The sequence below is a fragment of the Rhagoletis zephyria genome, unplaced genomic scaffold (assembly GCF_001687245.7).
Source record: "Rhagoletis zephyria isolate East Lansing unplaced genomic scaffold, Rhagoletis_zephyria_1.1 Rzeph_scaffold_01207, whole genome shotgun sequence".
In the NCBI taxonomy this organism is placed as follows: Eukaryota; Metazoa; Arthropoda; class Insecta; order Diptera; family Tephritidae; genus Rhagoletis; species Rhagoletis zephyria.
Window position 1 is genome coordinate 34065 of NW_016158291.1, and position 24906 is coordinate 58970.

At 35.1% G+C, this 24906-nt stretch overlaps 1 protein-coding gene across 1 annotated transcript in view; it reads left to right on the forward strand.

Annotated features, from left to right (window-relative positions):
* The window catches only part of LOC108363175 (uncharacterized), a gene marked incomplete at its 5' end in the record, with an annotated part of 63425 nt that overhangs the window by 29678 nt on the left and 8841 nt on the right, over positions 1-24906 (forward strand). Inside the window, 4 exons of the mRNA XM_017616458.1 lie at positions 3753-3995; positions 10047-10172; positions 12923-15475; positions 23126-23260. Of these exons, the coding sequence (XP_017471947.1) occupies positions 3753-3995; positions 10047-10172; positions 12923-15475; positions 23126-23260 (3057 nt within the window). The remainder of the gene's footprint in view (positions 1-3752; positions 3996-10046; positions 10173-12922; positions 15476-23125; positions 23261-24906) is intronic.

A 24906-nucleotide genomic window follows, 5' to 3' on the forward strand; every position in this document is an offset into this window, starting at 1 on the left:
GATGGAATAGATCGCCAAGTGACAGACACAAGTGATGCCAGAGTGGTTTGAGAGCTTAGCGAATAAAATTTCACTGTAATTTGTCAAGTCTAGGGGCATGACTTGTGTAAATTGGTTTCTATATTAAAGTGGCGTTTTCCAGCTTTGAACGAACCAGAGTGTTATATAGGATTTTTCTGGTGTAGTGATCTTTGAAATCTCTACCATAGCGCGGCAAAAAAGCAAGGTTAAACTAGGATTTCGTAAAGGTATAGCTAATATAATTAATAAAGTTAAATACTGAATCAAACATTAGTAGGTATGAAAATTCCTTAAGAGAAGAAAGTCTTTTATCAAACAGATAATAAGTCAACTTATGCACTTTGAAAGTGTTATATGAAAACAATTTTTGGTAATTAAGCGGTAAGTTATTTCGCTCTAATTAGGTACTTTGTTAAGCTCATCTTGTAATAGCAAAACATCTGACATAAAAGTAATACTTCTGAAGATTTTAGTTATCAGCGTACAGCAAAAACTTAGAACGCCTAGACCAAGCTCCAATATCATTAGTTAATGGATGAAATATAATTGGGCCTAGGATGTTACCCGGGTGTACCCAAGAAATGGTCCCGAAATCATGTGATCTCGTACTCTCGATTTCAACAAAACAAAATTTATTGGATAGGTATGATCTAACCCAGCAAAGAAATGTATATTGTATACCTAAACATTCAAGCTCAGGCAATAAAATGCAGTGCTTGATGATGAAATGCAAAACTGATAAACACAGGCAAGACTCGAGGCAGTTGAGCGACCACAAACAAAACCATGCTGACACGGATTTATGGATCCTTTGAATAAAAAATTATCTTTTCTTGAACCACTTTCTCGGAGAGTTTCGCGCAAGTCGAAAGTTTAGGTATAGGTCTGTAGTTTGTTACATAATTTTTTTTACCAGTAGATATATAGATAGATGCCAAACTAGATAGATTTTTCGTCTCTCCAGAATAATTTCAAATATGGACTTGGTACCTTTTCACCTTTAGGAAGACTTTTTTTTTTATTATTTGAAGAGGTACTTTGGCCTCCATTTCTGCCTCATCTCAGTGGGAAAATATAATGTATTGTAATCGAAAAAATAATCTGTAAAAGAGCCGTTTTCACATTAGAAAATGCATTATTTTTGCCTCGGTAGGAAACTGGTAATGCAAAATAGAATACCCTACTTTACTTGGGATAAATGTGATTTAATAGGAAATTTTTGCGACGTTTTGAATACAACAGTATCTGCTAGAATCTACAACTTATAAGAAATACATTACATTATTTATCACGCATATGTAATGCATTACTACTTTTCCCACTGGGATGTTCAGGAATTCCACGTATGTATGTTTATTTATGTATACAATTCCAACATGCGTTTATTTTGTTCCTACTCATTACAACTGTGCGCCAGTCTAAGGAATCCAAAACGTGCATGCATATCCATGTACGTATGTACATATGCATATGTACTTCCAGATTTGCGTAAAGCTCAACAATTTTGGAGATGAATAGCATACACATTCAAATGCTCTGCTATTAAACTTATGTCTTACTCTTTTTTCGAGTGGTTAGTTGTGCGTAAATCATCAGTTTCCAACAGCATTTTATGATGAGGTTTTCTTTACTTGTAAATGATTTTCTCGTATCTTGTCATTGAAAAATCATGCACATAAAGTATGTTTGTATGTAAGTGCACTCATATTCACCCTTTAGGGAAACGCACGAGTGCCGAACTGTTCCGGTGCTAATAAATTTAGAACCATGACTAGTGCACGTTAAGTCTCTTTTGCATGCTAGCTTAAATCGACCGAGCAAAAAGTAACATGGTAGCGATTTTAAATTGTATGTATTGAATTTGAAATCAAATTTGATTGAATGAATGTAATTAAAATTGAGCATTTGAAAACGCGTTTACATACCTTTGGCTGTAGCTGAGTTTGCAGAGGTGCTCGCTATTATTGGATAGATTCCATAAGGTCCCAAGATGTTAGAATGTTAATACATTTTTTTTTTTTGTATTACGAAACTATGAAAATGTATCGGTAAATTTCATAATGAAATCGTATTTGAATAAAAAAAAAACCAAAAAAATATCCATTTAAAGGAAATTCTGGAAACTATCCTAAAAGCACTTTACTGTCTTTCGAAAAACTAATTGAAAGAGGTTTTAAAAATTTAAGTTGAATTTAAAAAAAAAAAAACATATCTATTTTCTTTTCAAAAAAAAGAATTAACAGTAAAAGAAAATTTAATTAGAAGAAGACAAAAATTGAATCCAAAAGAAGGAAATAGTACCCAAAAATTAAATTGGATTAAAAATATATTTTTCTTCTTAAAACAATAAAATTTAATAATTTAAAGAAAATTAAATTAAAAAAAGAATAACAAATTAAATTAAAAAAGGAATATGTTTCTGAAAAGTAAATGAATTAAAAACAAAATATTTTTCTTTTTTACAAAATAAAATCTAAAAATTTAAACTAAAAAAAATATTTAAAAAAGAGTAAACTAAAAATAAGTCTCTCAAAATTATATGGAACTAAAACAACATTCTTTTTAAAACCATAAAAAGCAAACCATTAGAGAAAATTTAATTAAATTTTTTTTAAATAAAAAATGCCTAAAATACGTTTTAAAAAATTAAGTTAAATTAAAAAATATACATATACATCCTTTCTAAAACTAATCAAAATATTATTTTTTTTTTTAAGAGGAGAGATAACTAGGGTACGTAGCTAAAAATTTAGTTCACTTGTTCGGGATTTCCCTGCATGGATATACATATGTATGTAGTTACTTACATACATACATGCACATTTTCTTATGATTAACTACTTATATTCTCTACGCTACTGGGTAAACATAAATGGGTTAGTGAGTGCATGCCTTTGTTGGTAGATACTGTTTTAGAATAAAATATTTACACTTAACCTTGTGTTTGCATGAGCTATTGCAATGAAATTTCAAACTCAATCGTTTGGAATGAAAATGAATGAATTAAAGAGATGAACAAATTGTATAAATGTACGTTTGTACATACATATGTGTATAAACTATTGTGACATGCTGAGGAAAATGCTTGCACATACAACTAACTAGTCACACAAATGTGTGCATCGCTTGATTGTTGGAAATATTTCTTGCAAAATTTGTTTTCTTGTTTTGATCCTTTTTCCGCACGAGTGAGAAAAGAAACCTCAAATATTTAACACACGCACACAAATGCACTGTGGTGCGCACGCAATTTTGATGTATAGAGCGTGTGATAATCCTCGCAACAAATGCAAATAAATATCAACATAAATACATATGTATTTATGTATGTTATGTGTGAGAATTTTTCTTTTGTATTTTGCATATTCCGTTGACATACATACATACAAATGTATCGATAACGATGATTATGCGCGCAAATATTTGTTTTGTGCGCGAGCAAAGTGTTTTCAACGTTATTGTGATAAAATTGTTCATTATGCAAACATAAATACTTTAAAGCAAAAACAAACTTAGTTTTTGGGTATATAAGCTTCGTCATACGGCCTGGTTCATATACTGACATACATATATACCAGTTCAGTTTTTTTACTTGACTATGTATTTACTTTAATAATTATTCCTTTGAGCTTTGCAACACATGTTGCTACTTTCTTTGTTGTTGAAAAAATTTTTAATTAATTTTCGTTGATTAAATTCCTTTTATAATTTTTTGTTTGTTTTATTTTCAGACGCGCCCGTCTGCAGTACTAATACAATGATTGTGATTGGCGCTTCGCTAGAGGAGGCGGTGCCTATACCTTGCCGTGTTAATTCCGACCCACCGGAAATTGATTTTGAATGGACTTTTTCAACGAGCGGCGAACACTTTGAAGTACCATCAGGCCATTATGCGACGATACAGGAAGCCACGACCACCGGTGACGTACATCGCACTATAATCGAAGCGAACGATACACACTTTGAGACTTATGGTAATGTAATATTAAAAAATAAATGCCCTTTTATGCAATGATTTTCACCAAGCCTTCATCTAAGGCACATTTTTCTTTCGGTAATGTAAAAATTTGAAAATTCCATGCCAAAATGCTTATCACTGCTTTTCAATGACCAGCCGCATTTAGTTTTACTACTATCTCGTACCAACCAACCGGTAGTGATGCAAAAAATTTCTTTTGTTAAAAAATACAATTTTGTGTGGCAAAGCTTTAAAAAGTATAAAGGCAAAAAGTAAAGGTAATAAATAAAATATATAAAGGTAAAAAAAGCTATGAGCGTAGTATCTGTACAAGGAACTCTGATTCAAAAGTATAGAAATATTAAAATTAGGCCGTGTTCCCGTTTTCGTACGAATCTAAAACTTGAAATTTTTTTAGAAAACCAAAAGAAATTTTCATGATTTCCGATTCTTTTTGATCCGCGTGATTTCTCGTTTTTTAAGTATTAACATTTGTATCTTTGCTCTTTACATTTTGTTTAATTTACTACAATTTTCTCATACAAATGTGTGCATAACTATTTATTACATAAAGTTTCGATAGTTTACCAAATCACATTTGGTCATACATACATAAGTAGTTACATACATATCGCTACCTAAAGGAGAAAAGGTGCCAATTCCATTTTTTTTTTCAAAAACTAATTTTTCCTCTCTCCTGAACAATTTCAAAAAATGGACTTGACACTCTTTCACCCTTAGATGACGATATGTATATACGCGCATAGGTTTAAGCTTTATATGCATACATACAGGGACTCAAACAAGTGACCACGTCTTGATTTTTTTGGTAATATTCACAATGTTTTTGAAGGGATTTTTTTGGTTATTTATTAAGCTAAAATCAATTGGTACATATTTAAAACTTTTTTTTACAATTACTTTTAGAGTGATCCTCTGTCATAGCATATTGTTACAATCTTTTTCGGGCCAACATGATCACATTAACGTGCTTGAATGATAATAACAATAAGCAAGTTCTTGACTTTGAACGCCCGATAAAATTTGCCGCGTGTTTTACAAATTTTCTGTTCTACAATGAGCAGTGTTCACATTATCGGTAAAGCAAAATTCATTTCCAAAACTAAATTCGGAGTGGAAAAAATAAAATTAGAAATGTTTATTTTCTCATATTAATTAAAATAATGTGATTACACACTTGCAAGTTTTAAAACACAGAGCTCGTTAAGTTATCAAAGTACTCTCACGTTCTGAGGAGTTATATATTGTTTTAAGAGCACTCCGAGCGCTAGCGTTATTTACATTCTCTTCACTATAAACTCCTCACATGTTCGGCTTACTTATGAATTTGCATATGGCGTTTTTGTAAAATAGTTCATTTGGCTTGATGGCATCATTTTTATTTTTATTGCTATGAGTTTTAAAGTGATGCGAAAACACAAAACTAGAAACAAAAAAACGCAAACCGTTTTACACTAAACTTTAAAATCAGAAACTGGCAATAGTGAAAAGACCGAATGTAGAAAAACTGATGACAAGCAACAAGCAAGCAAACACAAAAAGTGCTCCACGACTCATCCTCCTCAGGATGGGCAAATGGAGTTGTCATTTACGCCTATCACAGTCAGGTGTTTGTGCCACGTAAAGTGAACAGTCAGCAGTCCATCAAGTTGTATGCAGTGACCTTGCACCCAGACTAAAGAAAGCTCGTTATGTTTACCAACATAATTTAGTCGAGACTTGAATTTCCGAACTAGCTTGAAAGAACTTAGATAGAGGGCAGGCTGTACCTGCAGACACGTAAACTCCTTCCTCTCCACCTGTTTTCCACAAACGTAATCCATGGCTTTGAGGATTGCAAATGCCTCAGCCTGGAAGACCAAAGAATATTTTCCAAGAGAAAAGTGAAACTTATGCCGGCTGCAATTTAGTTTGGCATCCCCGGAGTTCCGCATTAAGGTAGCTACGGAACGGTAGAGGGAGTTGTCCTGATTGCAAATATATATACTTTTACAGGTCTATTCTACACGTTACCGATGATTTTGTTACCGGAAAATTTTATTACCAAAAAATGTTACCAGTTTTTGTCACCGCGATTCTAGGTACGTTGGTAATGCAGTGAAAATATTCAGCAATTCAGCTATGAAGATTTGTGGAAATTCCTTTATTGCACGGGGCAATATTTTGTTACTAGCTTATGAGATGGTAACAATGTTTACCGGTTACAAGAGAGCACAGAATGCGGAAAAGGTTTAAAAATTGACAGACACTTTAATTACCGGTTACAAAATTTATGTTACCAGCCCAGAATAGACCTGTTAGCCGCAGGAGGCTTATAGTTTTTAAGTTATTTGTTGTTAAAGTTTCTAAATTTAACTAACCTCTCGGCGCTATTTCACACAATAAACACTATATTTATGTACACACTTCGGTAAAATAGTTGCATTAAAACCCCGGCCTGAGATTTCCACTTTAATATACAATTCTTAATTAATTAATTAAGTAAAACGCGTTTATAAATGTCTTCACAAACGTTTGCACATTTCACAAACAAGCAGAAATAACAATGGCTGACAGTAACACAAAATGTATGCTACCATACGTTAAAAAAAATACACCACAAATAAGTGCGCATAATTAGGAAGTATAAGTGTCTTACTCCTGATCATAACGGTATAATTTTTTTCGGGTGGAAATAATATTTACTGGTGTTATTGCAGTTCAAAGTACACAAATGTAGAAAGCGTACATCGATAATTTGGTAAATAATTTGCGGCGCTTTCTCCATAAAAATCAATACTTCGATAAATAATGAAATTATTATTACAAATTTTTGCCTGCGGCAAATTTTCCATAAAAATCAATACTTCGATAAATAATGAAAATTTTTAATAAAAAATCGGGCGATTTTTTATTAACAATTTTCGCCTGCGGCGCTTTTTCCATAGAAATCAATACTTCGATAAATAATGAAAATTTTTAATAAAAAATCGGGCGATTTTTTATTAACAATTTTACCCTGCGGCGCTTGTCATTTTTTTAATATATATATACTACTAATTCAACGCTGAGCAAGAAAATGGGTACGATAAAACCTATTCTCTTTTATTGTTATTTTCTTAGATGTGGCAGCACTCTTCTAATGTCAGTGTGAAACCATGCGTATACATATATAAGTGCGTGATAATTATAAAAACTTACTTAATTAACTAAAAATACATCATATATGTAAAAAATATGTTTACATTTCATTGTGCGGGGTTTTAATGCAACTATTTTACCGAAGTGTGTACATAAATATAGTGTTTATTGTGTGAAATAGCGCCGAGAGGTTAGTTCAATTTACACACTTTAACAACAAATAACTTAAAAACTATAAGCCTCCTGCGGCTAAAAGTATATATATTTGCAATCAGGAGAACTCCCCCTACCCCCCCCCCCCCCCCCTAATCACCTTTTTTTTTGTATAAAAAAACTCAAAATCCTGACCCTGAGAAAGTTTTGGAACTATCAGTGGAGATTCGACAGTATGTGAGTCCGACGAACTCAGTGCTTTAATTAACCCAGCATTCCGCCTCAGGGTACTCAACAATCTAGAATCTCTTGAGCAAAGATAATAGTGGCGTACTATGCTGTCGCATTGAAAAGACAAAAGTACTCAAATCTCTGCTGCCGCTGAGCAATTTCCGCCTCGCCCCACTCAGTGTTATACCAAACATCAGGTTCATTTTAGTCTGCAGTTGGCTTTGAAAGCTTCCCCACGTATGAAGACACAAAGTGACGGCGCCAAGATCAAAATACACCACTCAAAAAAAAAAAAATAAAATAAAATAAAGTTAAATATATATAGGCTATCAAGCAACTATTTTGGTTCTTTACTATCGAAACCGGATAAATTTTCGTCGACCCCTACTTACAACTCCTGGACCCGTGAGGCAGGGTATTACATACCGGCATACATAATTACGGGATGCACAAGGCGTATTACGCGTCCTAATACCTTAAGTAAAATAGTGTCATCCATTGAACATTTTGGCTGTAAACCAATGTTATTATCGAAGGTTTTGTGTAGATTTTTATTGTGCACCTTATTACACACAAACAAACAAAAAGTCTAAAATCAGCTGCATTTCAGAAATTAAAGCAAAACTTTTAAAAATTTATGTATTTCTGCCACGAAAAACAGCTTCTAATAAAAATACAATCGCCGTATATAGTCCGCGTAAAACCATAGGTCTCACATCACAAATCGGAGGAGAAGCTTGGCCAAACGCTAACATATTGTCTAAGCGTCGATTTATTATTATTATTAATGCTATCGACAACAATTCAGCATGTTACTTCCATGAAATTCTTTAAAAAAAAATTTTTTCCGAACCTTGTTATTTATGGTTTTTTTTTATGCAGCGCAACTTCGCAGTAGCACAAGTAGATTTTGCATTTTGTTGGCTTTATTTGTTGAAAAAAATTAAATGAACAAAAAGAACACTAAACTGTATTCTACCCCAATTTCTTTAACCCACATTAGTCCTTAGGGTCAAAATTTACGCTTTTTTAATTTTGAATCCCATTTTCTCACTTGCCTTGGGTCAGATCAATCTATTTTTTTTTACTTTATTTTTTCTGCTAAAAAATACAATTCTGTTTACGATGGAATTTCACATTGTAATTGAAATAGTTTTTTTTCTATCCTTACCAATTGGATCTAAGGGTCCCAAAGGACCCTATTCTCACATAACAGAGAAAATTTAAATTTGGGAGGAATAATTCATCGTCGAAGCAATTCCGTCCAGTTCGTTGAACAAACGCAGAGCATCGGAGCCAGCATTTCACTACCAACTGGATCCAGTACAAATAAACGTGGGCGATATTTCTTATGTCAGAATGACATAAGCGCAAACCAATTTATAGGCATTTGAACACCATTTAGTGATCGAATGGTCTTTTGAACGAACGAAGACGACCACTCACTCGTTCGCGACTGTCATCATACCAAATTAGGAGACGAGCAGTACGTCCACATCTGTTATAATCCGAAATATGCATTTTGACGTTTGAGCCCATTTTCAGCTGCAGAAGATATGCAGTCAGTTGCTGAGGTTAATATTGGCGAACTGAGATAACACTAGAATCGCTGGGCTTTAAAACCAAAGCCTTCAGGGCGACGAACATAATGAAATGATGAACTGTTCATGCTCTATAATATTTATTATGGACATACATACATACATAAGTATGCGCTAGAGTTACATAATTGGGAAGATTTTTTTATATTTTGTTTGGCTATGCTCTAAATGTACCTAAAGGAATGTGTTTGTACCGAATATACTTTCAAAAAATTATAAAAGGCGCGAAAAAAGGAAAATTTTAGCTACTTACTGAAAGCCTATTAGGTAATGTAATACCTTTTTACTATTGTATTCATTTAACTATTAATATTATTTTGTGGTGGCACACATTGAGAGTTATTTTATTTGATGTAGCAATTCAAGTATTTCTATTGCAACAGCAAAATAAATTTAATATTTACGACTATACACAATCAGTGGGAAAAGTTCCTATGAAATGTTTTCAATTATTTTACTACTTTTTCAATACCTAGAGGACTGAATTGATTAACTAGTTCAGTCCTCTAGGTATTGAAAACATAAAAATTGGTTTAAATCAAGATTCAGTTTCATTTTGCTTGGCATTCAATTGAAAGCGAAAAATTTTTAAGTTTTATTTTGAGTTGTACCCTTTTATTCTGATATAACAACATTGCTGGTTTTCCGCTTTTCTCTCACGTCTTACCTTGCCGGGTCAATCATTTACATACAGCATACCTGAGGCAAATTTATAATCCTTTTGTTATACCCGTACATGACTCAATGATGACGCAACTGATGAGAATTGAATTTATTTAAAAATTTTCGTAAAAACAACGAAATTCAAAACCAATCACTTAGAAATGTTAATTCTGTCGTATGTAGTATATATATCGCCAAATATTCATATGTATATAAACTTATGTTTTCAAATAAACAACTAACAACATTTGTGTATATTGTTTGCTCTTCTCTTACAGTAGAAACCGTAAGCGAATTGATATACACGCCAAAGGGGGAGCGAGACTATGGCACACTGGCATGCTGGGGCCAAAATTCAATTGGCAAACAATCAGAGCCGTGTTTGTTTCAAGTAGTGCCAGCAGGTAAGTCAACACACAACAGTTTGTATCTTCAGTTATTATGGTAAATGACGAACCAGCACATATGTATATGTATGTAAGTACATGTTATTTTGGAAGTTGGTGCTTTTATGATATAGCATTATTGGCTTACTTGTTGCAAGGAAGAATTTATGTGGACAGTTGCACAACACTCAGAAATTGCGTAGACATCTTATGAAAATTGTCCAGTGATTGTGTTATTGTACTCGTATGTAGGGGGAATTAAATAAAATCAAATAAGTAAATTGATTTTATGTATGCATATTAGGGTGATCTAGAAATGCACAGGAAAATCTACTTTTTGGCATTTTCCTGCTGCCACCGCCAGAACTGAGGAATATCGAAAATAAGGGAGCCATTTTTTTTTTATTTTAAACGACTAATATTTAACCATGCCGCCGGGGTTTGAAATTTTCCATATATTTTACATGGGGAGAATAAAACTTTTTTTAGAAGTGCTATAGAATTGTTAACTTTTAATCGAATATCAATTTTTTTCAGAAAACTCTAAAATTTTAAATTTTGTTATCAAGTATTTTGCGGCCGCTGTGAGTGAGTGGTTAGAGGAGTGTACTACCACTTTGTAGGCCCTGGGTTAAATACTTGTTCTGAGCAATGCCCAAATAACCAAAAGTTTTTTTCTAAGAGCGGTCGCCCCTCGGCAGGCAATGGCATTCCTCCGAGTGGTATTTCTGCCATGAAACAGCATGTATTTTTCTCATGTAAAATATATGGAAAACTTCAAAGCTGCGGCGGCACGTTAGCTTGAAAAATATACATATGTATGTAGGTACTCTGTTAGAAATGAGGTAATGTAACAATGCTATGACTTGTGAAAAATGCATAGATTTTAAGCAAACAAAACAGGAATGCTGCAAGTAAGATAAAAATATAAATAAAAATATCTATTTGTTTTTGTTATTGTTGAATAAAAATATCTATGGAAAATGCATTTCATGATTGTACATTTAATTGAAAATCTCAGTGCGAACAAGAGTTGCTCATAAAAATACATTTGCTTCATTGCCAATTGAGAAAATTTAATTATTTTGGCCTCTGAGAATATTAAACAGTAGTCTGGCACTTAGAAAATTTGATGGATTCACCACACACAACTCTTTTTAATTAGTAATGCCTATGACCAATGCCAGGTCAATGTTGGTGGCTTTTTGTGGCCATATACTGTTATACGGACAAAAAAAAAATATTTTACTTTTATTAAAATGAATATTCGTTAAAGCAAACATTGCGCTAGCTGCCTTTTGGGTATGTCGGGGTCATGTGTGGTTTTTAGCCTGTTAAAAGTATCAAGATCATAGATATTTGCGCCAGAGCTATGAGAGTCGAGGTAGCTGAAACCCTTCGTCTGTGGCGAGAGTTGGTAAAGGCCGCGATTGTCACTCAGTAAATGCTGTTAAATCTCTTCTGCGCGTTTGAAGATATCCCTAGGAGAGGGTAAGTGTCTTTCTTTGTTGGCAGTTGAGTAGCGATTGTCTGTCGTGAAAAATTGACGATGAAATTGATATTCATCCGAATCCAGAATACAACCCGTTTCTCTCCGAAGTGCGGAAAATTTAGAATTGGCGGCCAATTGCCTTCTACTAATGCTTTATAAAACTAAAAATTATAATTTTAATACTTTTTATAAATTAATTTAATTTCGCACTGTAGTTAAGTTTCGGTCAAAGAATTCCATCCATTCGTTTATTTTTTTATTTTTATTTTTTGAAAATATTTAGAAACTAACTAGTGTATTTTGGTTGCAAGACTCACTTAAGCCACATTTCTTGTAACTAGAAACTTACTCATATGATTTTTCCAAAGTGGCTATTTAACAAGAACAAAGCGATATGAAAAATCCCTGTAAACATTCAGGCTCAGTTTAGAGTAAGAAAATTCCCAGAATTCTGAGTTGCAACTCCGACTATGAGCTCGAAAAAGGTCAGAATAGAACATACTTCCAGTTTTGGAACGGTACGCCAATACGAGTCCAAGTTAGGAGTCATATTCGGGTTTGAAATATGACGCTTCTCTAAGTCTCAAAAGCAAATATTATTCATGAATCTGATTACTGATAAACTTTTATTTATACGTGAACTTTTTTACTATTTTTCAATTCAGAATTTATGACACCAAAAGAGTCCGAAATGGGTCAGCCTAGTTGACTGGGCTCAGAATCAATCATATTTATGGCGAAAGAAATACTCATTTTAGAATCATGAATTCTGAGCACTGAGAAAATGGTTTAACCTTTTGCCTACCATGGAAAAATTAGCATTACCTACTGTTCGGGTCCATTAGGTCCCTTTGTTTGGGCTGGCAGTTCCCGCTAGATTTAGAATAGCAACATCAATTATTTAAAAATGATTAAAATAATCACAAAAGTATACTATAGACTACATGAAAATAAGCAAATTAAGGGAATTATTGAGCTCAAAACCATCAGATATTGATAATGGTAACATAATAAAATTGTATTCGGGTCCATTGGGTCCAGCCTGTATACAAAGGGTTAAAGGAATACTATAAGCTACATACCCTATGTATTTATTTCGTTTTAGCAGGAAAAGTAAGTAAATTTATAGATAATCTCAAATAATTGCATTTATTTACATACATACATACATTTATTTGGACAAAGGCTTGCCAAATACGACTAACAATCACTTTATTTTCTAAGAGCTATAACGCTGTTATTTTCTCTCTTTTTTATCAATTGTCCACGCACACAGCTAAGCCTGGCGCGTTGCGCAACTGTACGTTGCGTCCATATGTGGTGACCTCCGCCTCGCTAAACTCATCGAATCAGACAACAATGCATGGCAATCAGATGGTGCCGGCACAATATGGCCGACACGAATCAAATTTTCCGCATATGGAGTATGTACGTGAGCGTAATAATAACAATAGCAACAACAATAAGAATGGCAATAAAATTCACAATAGCGATGGCAGAGGCAACAACAAAGCGAGCAGCACTAGCAAAACCAATAATAAAATCAGCAGCATTCTTAATAAGCAACCGCAACAGCGAAAAAATAATGCAAATACATTGATTGGTCAGCAGCAACAGAAATTGCATCACCAACAACAAAAACATTGGCCGCCACAAGTAAACGAACAACAACAGCGACAACAACTGCAACGCCTGAAAGAACGTACATCATTTACACCATCTCAGACACTGGCGGCAATCAAGAGACAACAACAACAACAACAGCTGCAACGACAGCAGCAGCAACAAAAACATAACAAGGAAACATCATCATCATCAGCAGCAGCAGCAGCAGCCATCGCAGCTGAAGCGTCCGCAGTAGCTGGAGCTGACATTAACAAAAAATTGCTGGCAGCTGCAACGCGTAAGCCAGCGACTTTGGAGGGTACAGATGCCGCAGGCAACTTAGCCACGATGGCGTATATCAATAACAAAACTGATGGATTACCCACGAAGATGCGAGTGGACAGCAAACATCGAGTGAAACGTGCTGCTGATAAGCATGCAACAACAGCTAAACAGCACAACAAGAACACCAGTTCGAGGCATAAGCAAAAGAAGAAGATTCACAAAGAGGCTGCGTCAGTGAAGGAGCTACAGCTACAGCATTCAAGAAAGCTAACTTCAAAGCAGACGCAGAAGATGAAGATGAATGTGAGCAACAAAAGGCAAAAATCAAATTTATCACTGCCAACAGTTGGTGATGAGGCTGCGGCTGTCGTCGTCAATGGCAGAAATGTGCAGAACAAGGGCAACAACAAGCAAACGCCAGCGACGAAATACTACAATTGGCGGCGAAAAAATACGCACAAACGTGAGGTGGCACCAGTGATGAGCGAAGTAATCCATCATTCAACGGTAATGGCAACGGCAATGCCAACAGCAACAGCTATATCAAAGGAAACGGAAAAGGAAGCCAACGAAGCATCAGTGGATGATGAAGCAGCTAAAGTTCACGAAGAATTGCGACTTACCAAGAGAGAAGCAGGTAGTACCGCGGCAAATGTGTATGAGCAACATGCAGCTTACAAAGGAGAAATAAGCGCAGATTTAGCGCCAGTAAAAGTGTTTGAAACAGCTGCAACCAACGACAACAACACAATCACACTCAGCAGCAGCACTTTTGGCCCACCAATTGGCAATTTCATCAACTCAAAGGCGAATAATCAAACACACCAACAAAATGTGCAACAGCGCTCACAAATAGAGCTTCAGCATGAATCAGCGCCGCCGCTCATTGCCACAGATGATATAGCAGCGTCCGCCACAAGCTCAATTGATAAGGTGCGTATACGCAAATCTTTGACGGCCAAAAATGTTGGCGCAACTGCTCGTGTTAGCAGTAGTAGTAGTAGGATTAATGCTGACGGCAAAAGCGAACACCATTTCTCGCAGTACAGCAAAGTTAGCCATCACGATAACAATTTTACCCAAAACATCAACAAAGTCAACAATAACAATGCAACACCCAGCGCGCCAACTAGCGCGCTTCAAATAAGCAATCACGCCGTTGCATTTCATCATCAAAAGCAACAACAATATGAACAAGAACAGCAACGCACAACAAATGGTAATCGCGGCATCGATGTTATTGGCATGCAACGCGCAATTAATGATCTAGCCTCCAGCTCAGATGAAAGTGACAGAGCAGCAGAAATTTTTGGTAACAAATTTGCTTATGAAGATGACGGTGATGAGATTGACATGCCAGCCGATGAAGTGGCTGTTGGCGCTGATGGCATGGATAAAGAGTCGGACGGCGAAGTGGATGTTAACACCGCTGAAGCTGGCGCTGGTGTTGAAGCTGATATTGATGCAGACGAGACCGACGATGGCGAGGATGCGGAGCTAAATAGCTTCATTGAGGTGGATGAGGAGCTATCACCACCCACTCTGAGCGCCCTACGGAGTGAGTTTCGTTTGCCGTCAGCCGATATAGCAGATGCGGCAGATGGGCCACATTTCGATTACTCACGCATGGAATATAGTTTTAGTAATGGCATTGCTACGCACAGTCTGGTCGGCAGCAATGGTAATGGGCACGGTCTTGGTCTGGATGGCATTAGCAATGGCAACGGTATTGGTGGGGGTGGGGGAGGTGGTACTATCAATCTGGAAAATTACGATAACATTGTTTACTCAACGATGGAATTGGAATGCATGCCGGGCTATGATGGTGGTCTGCAGCAGCAGTTCTTCCTGGAGGCATACGATTCGAAGACGAAGAAACTGCGATTAAATACGACGAGCACATATGCGGATATACCCATATTTCGTATCGATTTGAGTGGTAAGTACATAACTAATTGAGTTTGCAATTCAATACTTATACGCTCGTTGATTTAAAGGGTTTCTTCGACAAAATTTTGTTGTAATAATCATTTTCACTTTAGGTGGTCCCAAGGCATATCAAACAGGTAGTAACATTAGATCTAAAACAACAATTATTGGAAGAAATAAAAATTGTTGTAACTTTATTTATTAGTAAATTTGTTTGTTTCTCAAAGCATTGATTCATCCTTTGCAAGGCCCAGTAATCAGCGTTTGTGCTGGTGAGTTGGGCGAACGTTCCAAGTCGTCTCAATCGAAGGATGAGATTTTTATCTAGAAATCATTAATAAAGAAAATAAAATTTCTCCGAGTTTGAAAGAGTCTTGGAACGCGCGAGACCGGTCGGGGCGCTTTGTCGCATCACCTCGGCTCCCTTTCGCCGGCATGATTTAACGCATCATATTGCGATAGCAAATTTTAACAAAGCTTTCAAGTAAACTCCTATTTCCGAAGGTTAGTTCAGGTTCAAAGTGGACTTACTTAGACTCAGGGTCCTTCAAATGCATAGTAACACTTATCAGCGGAGAAATACAATAGCGGTCGAAGATTAACTGCAACCTTCTCAACAATGCTTTATTGGTTGCTCTCAGAAAGGTACCTTTACCAATGCGAAATAAAAATTATTATCATTCAAGGAGGAATGTATATACCCTCTATCCGGGTACCCGTAAAAATCTAATCTACTACCCGGGTACCTGAATAAATAAAACGTCTTACCCAGGTACTCGGGTAGAAAGAATCCCCATGTAAAGATAACCCACTACGCGGATCACAGAAAACGCTATTCAAGTATCCGGTATTTAAATACCTATCCGGATAGCCGTGCAATGATAACCCCCTACCCGGACACCTGGATAAAGATAACCGCCCACATGAGCACTCAGATGAAAAACTTGGGGCAAATAAAAAATAAAATCCACTTTTCAAGTATCTGGATAACCACCCGATTACTCGTTTAAAAATAACCCTGTATGCTGGTACACGGATAATGATAGCCCACTACCCGGATCTCGGACAAATATAACGTAAGTACTAGTATAAGGATAACCATCTAACCGCTTCATCCATGTCGCTTCTGCAGTAGTCGTTCCAGGGTGTGCCCCATCTGGCTGCGTGGTAGCTTGACAGGTCGGTTCCATTCGCCATATTTCTTAATTGGCAATTTCGATGAAGTTTTCTTTTAAAAGAAATGTTCATGTTTGAAGAGGGATACCGCTAGTATTACTTATACATGTATCAGAAAAGTCGTTCCATGACGCGCGAGTTCATCAGCCTTGAAATTTCATTTAATGTCGCAATGGACAGGTACTCAGATAACGTATGTTCTGAATGTTGAGAAGTAGAGACCTTCGGACCAACCATATCCCTAATTTTGGTGTCCCAAATGCGTTCCGGTGACTTTAGTAGGAAGTACGCGCTAGGCGCGCTTGGGATTTTCAAAAGGATCTTATGTTATTGGTTTGTCTCCGAGTTGCAGCATCTAAATACCTCCCAATTTGTTCGTCTGGGATTTACGAGCGCTCTAGATGCACAAATCGAGATGTTCAATTTAAAGCAAATTAATGAGTTTTCCCCGGTTACTCACCAATTCGTCCCTCGTTTTTTAGCAAAGGATATATTGAGTACTTCACTTCATTGAGTAGTTACAAAAGTAGGGGACTGCCCAACATTAATATTATAAGATTGCTGCCCAAATAACTTTATGGGCATTCGCGTCTGACATTAGCGGGTGCTCGCTAGCACCTATCCACACAAAAAACTGCAAACTATTACAAAGAATTTAAGTTAAATAATACTTCGCAACCTTTTAATAAAAAATGTTTGAGGCAAATAGGAAAAAATTCGGAGGCGATTCAGATCAACAAATATCTTTAAAATATATGACTTTTTTTTAATTCTTTAATTCGTGCAAGTGAACGGATCTGACTTTCTTTTTGTCACTTGCACTCGCTAAAATCTAAGGCGTGCGCATTATTATAATATTGTGATAACTTCCGATTCATGCTAAATCATTACATTAGGGATGTCGGAGAATCATCGATGCATCGAAACTATCGATGTTTTGCTTCGATGCTTAGGTAATTAACAAAATAATTCAATTGCGGTTTTTAACGAAAAGAAATTCAATCGTTAACACTTACGCTGTAGCATGTATTTAGGCGCTAGGGGGTAACAGTGAGCTCGCAATGGCTTACGCCAACTTTTTAACCGACTTCCGAAAAAGGAGGAGCTTATCAGTTCGTCGGAATATTTTTATTTTTTATTATTTTTTTTTTTTTTATGTATGTTACCGCATAACTTTGCCAAGTTCTACATTTGTAAAAGAACACCCTCTTAACAATTTATATGAAGCTAAGTAATTCCTTAAAGGTTGAAAGTTAGACTAAATTTATTAACACACTTACTTCAGTACCATTTATTTATTGTCGCACTTTCATACTAGCGGCCTCTTTCCAACTACCTAAAATGTACAATTGATTTAACATTTGGTGCGAAAACTGCAGCGAACTCTTAGCTAGTTAATGTAGCAGTTATTTCATTCGGTAATAAATCACCTAGCAAACAAACGCAAAATGAAGTGGAAAGGATAAAACAACAAAAAGTAATACCAGCTATTAACAGGCCTGATGGCAGCAGCAGCAGCGGTTTCAGGAAAAATAATAATCGCTCTGCCACATTGAAAATAATGAGCTGAAGTTGTGCGACTTTCTCCGATAATTGTGTGGCGAAAGACTTCGCCGACAAAACGATTAATTAGCAAAAGTATTACCCTCTTCTCTCCATATGATCTGATTCATTTATCGCTCAATACATAGAAACGGATGCATTAGAAAAAGAGATTCGGATGCAGTTCTTGTCTGCTGGAACTTTTAAAAAGGGGTTCGATACATGGGCGTAGCCAGGTAGGGGCAGGGGGGTGCTCGAGCGCCCCCCTAACTTTCAAATTTTCCTTATATATATATAAAATAGTACCCTGAAATGCCAGCTTAATAGGGTCGAGCGCCCCCCTAAATTTCATTCTGGCTACGCCGATGGTTCGATAGTTAAAACAGGGTGGTTAGGGTAGTCCTATTTGAAATAGCTGTTTGCGGTTAGTTAATCATCTATTTTTTTACGGCGGTTAGTGTCTTGAATGATGACTATGTAGACAAAGATGTGGGATATGGCATCAAGAACTTTTCGCGGGTTTTAAATTGAGCCTTTTTATACTTCTTAGGAATATGAAATGGTATTATAACTTTGGTCCGATATTTGTAAGTACCAGAAAAAGTAGAGATAGACCCATACAAAATTATACTAAAATATCAGAACATCGAGTTGTTTGAACGCAGTCTAGTCCCTTAGTTAGTTATCAGACAGAAATTTGATAAGCGGATGTCTTTTTGTAATAATTTATTTATTTAGAAATTTCTCAGTATTTTTGACCGTTTTCGGAAAACAAGGAGGTTATCAATTTGTCTGAATACTTTTTTTATGCATGTTACCGCATAACTTGGGACCACGTTTACCGATTTCTATAATTCTTTTTTCAAAGGAAAGGTTGGTCCCATACTAATTTGATTTAGATCCGATCATTGAATCATGTAGAAATTAACGGTAATATAAAATTTGTATATTAGAATTGAAGTCGGTTTTGTTTTTTTACATAAAAATTAATTCTTATTTATTACCAACAGAGAGTTTACGGCGAAAATAACAAAGCTCGGGGCCAAGGCGAATGAATATAAGATGATAGCAGGAGTACAAAAACAAAAATTTACATGTATTTTGTTTTTGCTTTGGCGGCATTAACTGTCAAAATCTGTAAAAGTGTGTGTAGAAATTCAAACAAAATTTTTCAATTTGATTTCAGAAGCCGTGTGGCGAAACACATACACAAAATCAGCTGAGCTAGTAACACCACCTTATATAAATTTGCCTTGATCGGGGTACTTTGACCAAGGCATATTAAAAAGGTAGTATGAGTAGAGCAGCTGATTTGATTTTCTTCAAATTATTTGGTCTCTAAAATTTCAAATATTTTTCATTTCTTTTCACAAAAATTCTAAATTCTAATACTAATTCAAAATCTATTTGCATGGGAAATCCTTTTCCATATAAAACAAGCGACTGAAAAGCAGTTTTTGGAACTTTCACCTAACTCAGTAGCGGAAACGCTAATTACTGGGCCTCGCAAGGGATTGATCGATGCTTTGAGAAGCAAACAAGTTTACTAAGAAAAAAATCGCAACATATTTTATTTTTTCCAAATTAAATAACAACAAAAATAATGTGATAAAAGTGCGGCTATAAATTTTCGACCACTGTATATTAGCACATAACCATGCGTTCTTTTCAGCACTTCGCACCTGGTGGCTATTTGGTGTCGATTTTGCTTAATTTATTGACTTGACTGGGTATATACAGTATGGGGAAAAGGCACAATTTCAAAAGTTTTGCGTTTGACAGCCGCAATGCTAACGAAACGAAAAACGACAGCTAAGTTAATCGCAAATCGACTGTGGCTTTTTTTATTTTTCTATGCCTTTGCGAGTTAATGAGCCAAACTTTTCGTCTATCGAGGCACTTACTTTTAAGCAATGCGCTTTTTTTTATTTATTTGCAACGGCTACAGTTTATTACTAAATCACTCACACACCCATTAAATATATGTATGCATATCTATGTAAGTACCGCCATACACATGATCAGTTAGCGTAGCAACATCGATGGTACAAATATTTAGTACGATTTTTGGCAGCTTTATAACGCTTATTGTTGGTGGTTTCTATATAGGCATCAAAAGTATATAGCTGAAAACCTTCACACTCCACTCTACACTTCCCTACTTACTTATCCCCTTACAAACTAACCGCCAGACTTCTTTGTCTAACGCAACGCTTGCCAGTACACCCACCACAGGCATTGCTGCAGGTTTATTTGCAAAATCTAACGAAGCGTAAAGTCACGATTAGTTAGACAAGCGCGCTAAGCTGCCAATGTCAGTACAACACAGCCAACTTTACTCTAATTTACTTCGCATCTCTTCACTTTGCCAACTGCACTCTTCGCCCGCCACCAAATGCTCAGTAAACATCTCACTGCACCCACTCACTAACGTTAACTGTTCGAAGTCGAATGTTTGATGGTATTGTAAATAGAGTGAAAAGATCAAAGTCGCTTTTGAAAATCATTGTAATTGGTTGATGTGTTAGTTTTGCATTTGTTGTTGCTATTCAATGATATTAGTACTGCAACGGTAGTATCCTGCAGTGAAAATCCAAACTAGACAATCAATTTTCTAGTAGAGTATCTGGTAAAAACTTACTAGTTTATTAACTGGTATAAGCCGAAGCGGCGGCCTATGAGCTCAATTCGAATAACTTTATTTTAAATAGCCAGGACCCCTTGGAGTTGGTGAAATTAACTGAGTAAAAGTTACTGGGAAGTACGTATGTACTTCAGTCGAAAATATAAGCTTATGAATTTAATTGCCGGTTTCACGAAAGCAATTTAATACCGTTTTTAAAGTGGCAGTTAACTACAGGTTCTACGTGAAAAACTTTAACGTTAACTGCCGAAACTGGTAAACGATACTAAGTAAAAAATTATTTTTGTCTGTCAGTTTCGATTAAATTCATAAAACAAGCTTAAAGAATATCGCAATAATTAAAACAAACAAAAAAAAAATAATCTTCATCAGATAAAGGTAGACAGTTTTGTCATTCGTTTATTAGGGTGTAACGGTTTGCAGATGCATTTCGGTGCAGGTAAGAAACCATCTAAGAGTGAAGGGTACTAATAGACATAGACCGAGGATATCCAGTTTGCCGCGTTTGAAAACATACAATCAAAAAATTTAACTAAAATTTGTTTCTTCGCTCAGGGAGAATTCGAATATAAAGAATTGCAATTAAAAAAACTTAAAATTTACTGTAAAAATTCATTAAAAATTACAATCAGTTGAGTACACATTTAAAAAAGTAAGTGCAGGCACGGATTATTTTATCGATAACAATATCGATGAAAAATATCGACCCCAAAATCGATAAAAATTTCGATAATCTAAGTTGTATTCTTTAACCTTTTATTAGCACGTTTCTCTGAAATTAATACCATCTTCGTGTGGAATTTCCGTTAAATTTGCCAATTACCTCGAAATCAGCCAACCGCCGCTAAAGAAGTTTCACTTCAAAAACATTTATTTTTGCGCTGGCCGAGGGTTAGACTTTCCCGTATGCCTCTAATCCAGCTCTACAGCTGGACATCACCATGCCAGTTAGTAGTACGGAACAAGGATAGAAGACGAACTAGTTGAGCTGAAAAGGAAATTGTTAGTATCGCAATTAGTGGCATTTACTACAGGGTAGCTACTACGTAGATATATGTATATAATATAAGTGTTCTTACTATTGACGTTTCTTTATCGATAGTGTTGTTTTGCACGACTCTGGCTTCTCCACTTGAAGTGAAACTTTATTTTATTTACTTATGTATATAAGTATATCACTAACTACTATTTAATATGTAGTAATCAAAAATTACAAACAACATTTACGTAAATAGCTGTATGTTTATATGATATGCAAGNTAATAGGTACATGCAGCATGCGTATTGGCTTCGGAAAATGCTCTTCCGGCAAAATGCTTGCTAATGATTTCGTGTGTTCAAAGTTGATACGAACTTTCTGAGTACATTTCGTTGTATGCATTTGCGTTTGAACCTCCAGTGATTGCCATTTTGGCATAAAAAGTGTGAAAAATTAAAACTCTTAGGTAATTAAGCTATCGACTATCATATTGAATACAGCATTTTATTATCCAAGGCAAACTTATAGTTCAAGCTAGTACAGCACAATAAAGGAAAAACTGCTGAGTAGTGATACGTAGAAAGAAAACTAAAAAACGTTGAGGCGAGATTTTATAAAAAGAATCAGCTTTTAGCATTGTATTTATAAATTACATTATAAATCTTTGCGTATGCCTCAACTCCAGCAACTTCTTTGATCTTGCAACTACAGCAATGATCCTATTCGTCCAACTTTAGTCCTATGTACAGCACGTAACCTAATCAGGCAGTGGCCTGCTATAGCCCTTATAAAGAGGGGTATTTCTGTATTTTGCTAAGAAATACGCTTTACTGTTCCAATCATAACCAACTCCCGAGCTTGTGATTAGAGGTATAGCCAAAATAAACGATTATTAAAAACGGAGCTTAACCCTTTCATGACCTAAAATAAATTTGAATGACAAGAAGATCTCAATTTTAACCTATTTAGGAAAACCCTTACACTTCAGTGAATTCATGAACTTTAGTACTATTTTATAAAATTAATTTATTTTGAGTGAGATTGGTATGCTGGACGCATATTATGTTGGTGTCATTTTACGACCCATGACAATGATTCTCTAAGTTTTGAAAATGTCTTGCACAGTTAAAGGATTGCACGATTTTCAAAGATTTTTTTATACGCGCAATAACACAAAAACAAAATACACATTAAAAATAATAAGCAAATTCCAACTTTGTCCTTCTAAGCGCGAAAGGGAAACCTAAGCAAATTCTACACTAATTCTAACAACTTAATAATATCTCGAAAACATTATAATTCTCTCGTTTATTTTACAGATCTAACTTCCATGGATTACTATCCCGATGCCAATCCAGCCCTGCATCTGGTAGTATACAGCGCAAATCAGAAAGGTCGTTCCGAACCAATCGTTTTAGAAAATATTCCGATAAATGAAGCTGAAAAACGACAAGGTAAGTGCAGTTTAACATTGTGTAAATAATATTCCTAAATATGTACAAACAAAACTTTTTAATATTGTTTACCGGAAAGGTCATTAAGTCCGTGAAATTTTAGCGTATGTCTTATAACTTTTTTTTTAATTAGCAGATACACTTTTATACTAAAATATTTTTTTCTGCGTTCAAAATTTCGAATCTTAATGATTAGAGGTCGAATATTTATGCCATAAAAGGATCATAAAAACATATACCATCATAATTGAGGATATATAAAGATATTTCCAAAATACAATACAGTACTTGTGAGCTCTAAAAAGTGAATGAGAAAATTTTAAGAAAGCAATTTTAAAAATAATATTTAAGGCAAATTCGATGTCTAATTCCCACTAGATAAAATACTTTAATAATAATCTATATATATATATAATTTTTCAGTCATACGTAGTATTCGTCCGATACCACCATGTACTCAATGCCTGTACTCATTAAAAGTATCGAAGAGAAAATTCGATGCTACTCAAAGTATCGCTAGGAAATACCCGTCTCTACTACTGGTACTCAAAGGTACTCAAACGAGAAATTTTAGTTCATCTAAATTGACAAAGGGGTAAATTGCTTAAATTTATTACTTTATCCGCAATCTTACATGAACGCATCTCGGTAAATACTTGCGTAAAATTGCTTATTATTTAACTTTTATGGCTAGTTACGATTCATTCTTAACTCGCCCGTTGTTTTCATTTGCCTTTTATGTGTTCGTAGCCAAAGTGACCACGTGGTAATCTGTCAGGGTGGAATTTTGCTGAAATGTATGCATTTAAAAAGACTCTAAAATGTTTTCCATATACATGAGGCCACATTTTTTTTTAAGATTTTATAATGAGCTGTATATGAGGCCAATAAGAGTCCAATATGACTGATTTTCAGGCCCATTTGATGTATGAATTTAAGCTCACATAATTCGACCTTCGAATGGAAGGAGACACCTTCATTTCGGATTCTTAAATGAATTGATAGTCATTCAAAATTTCATGCAGATGTTGAGAATATGCTCGTACATATTTCTTGTGGAAATCGATGGAAATATGATAGTTTTATCCATTTAACAAAGCTAGATAATGTTTTTAAATATATTCAGGATGTTTTTAAACTGCAGCTGCTACCGAAGTTATGAGTGATATAAAAGAAAGAAAAATTAAAGAATTACCAAAAAATGGAAATATCGTTTTGGATAAGATTCTCCTCAACTATGTGTGAACAATGTGTATACCGATTTATACATTTTGCTTATAAATATGATGGTACATATTTTTATTTGTTTATTTGTTTAATTTAGCCAATGAATACATCAAATATANAATACATCAAATATACTTACAGACTATTAGAAAGAAAAGTAAAGTAAATTTACAAAATTAATCCAAAATAGAAGATAAGAATTTCAAAAAGTCGTTTTTACAGGCTATAAAATCAATATGAATACAATTTTCGATGCGATTAAGATCGCATAATCGCATGATAGGAGCGTTTAATGCATAAACAGTTTTTACCGGGCCAATATGAAAGGACTCAAAGTGACGTAAATTTCTAAGTGGGGCATTAAAATGAATACGTTTAACCCTCCGATGAGTGACAGTGCCGATGACGTTAGATTCGTG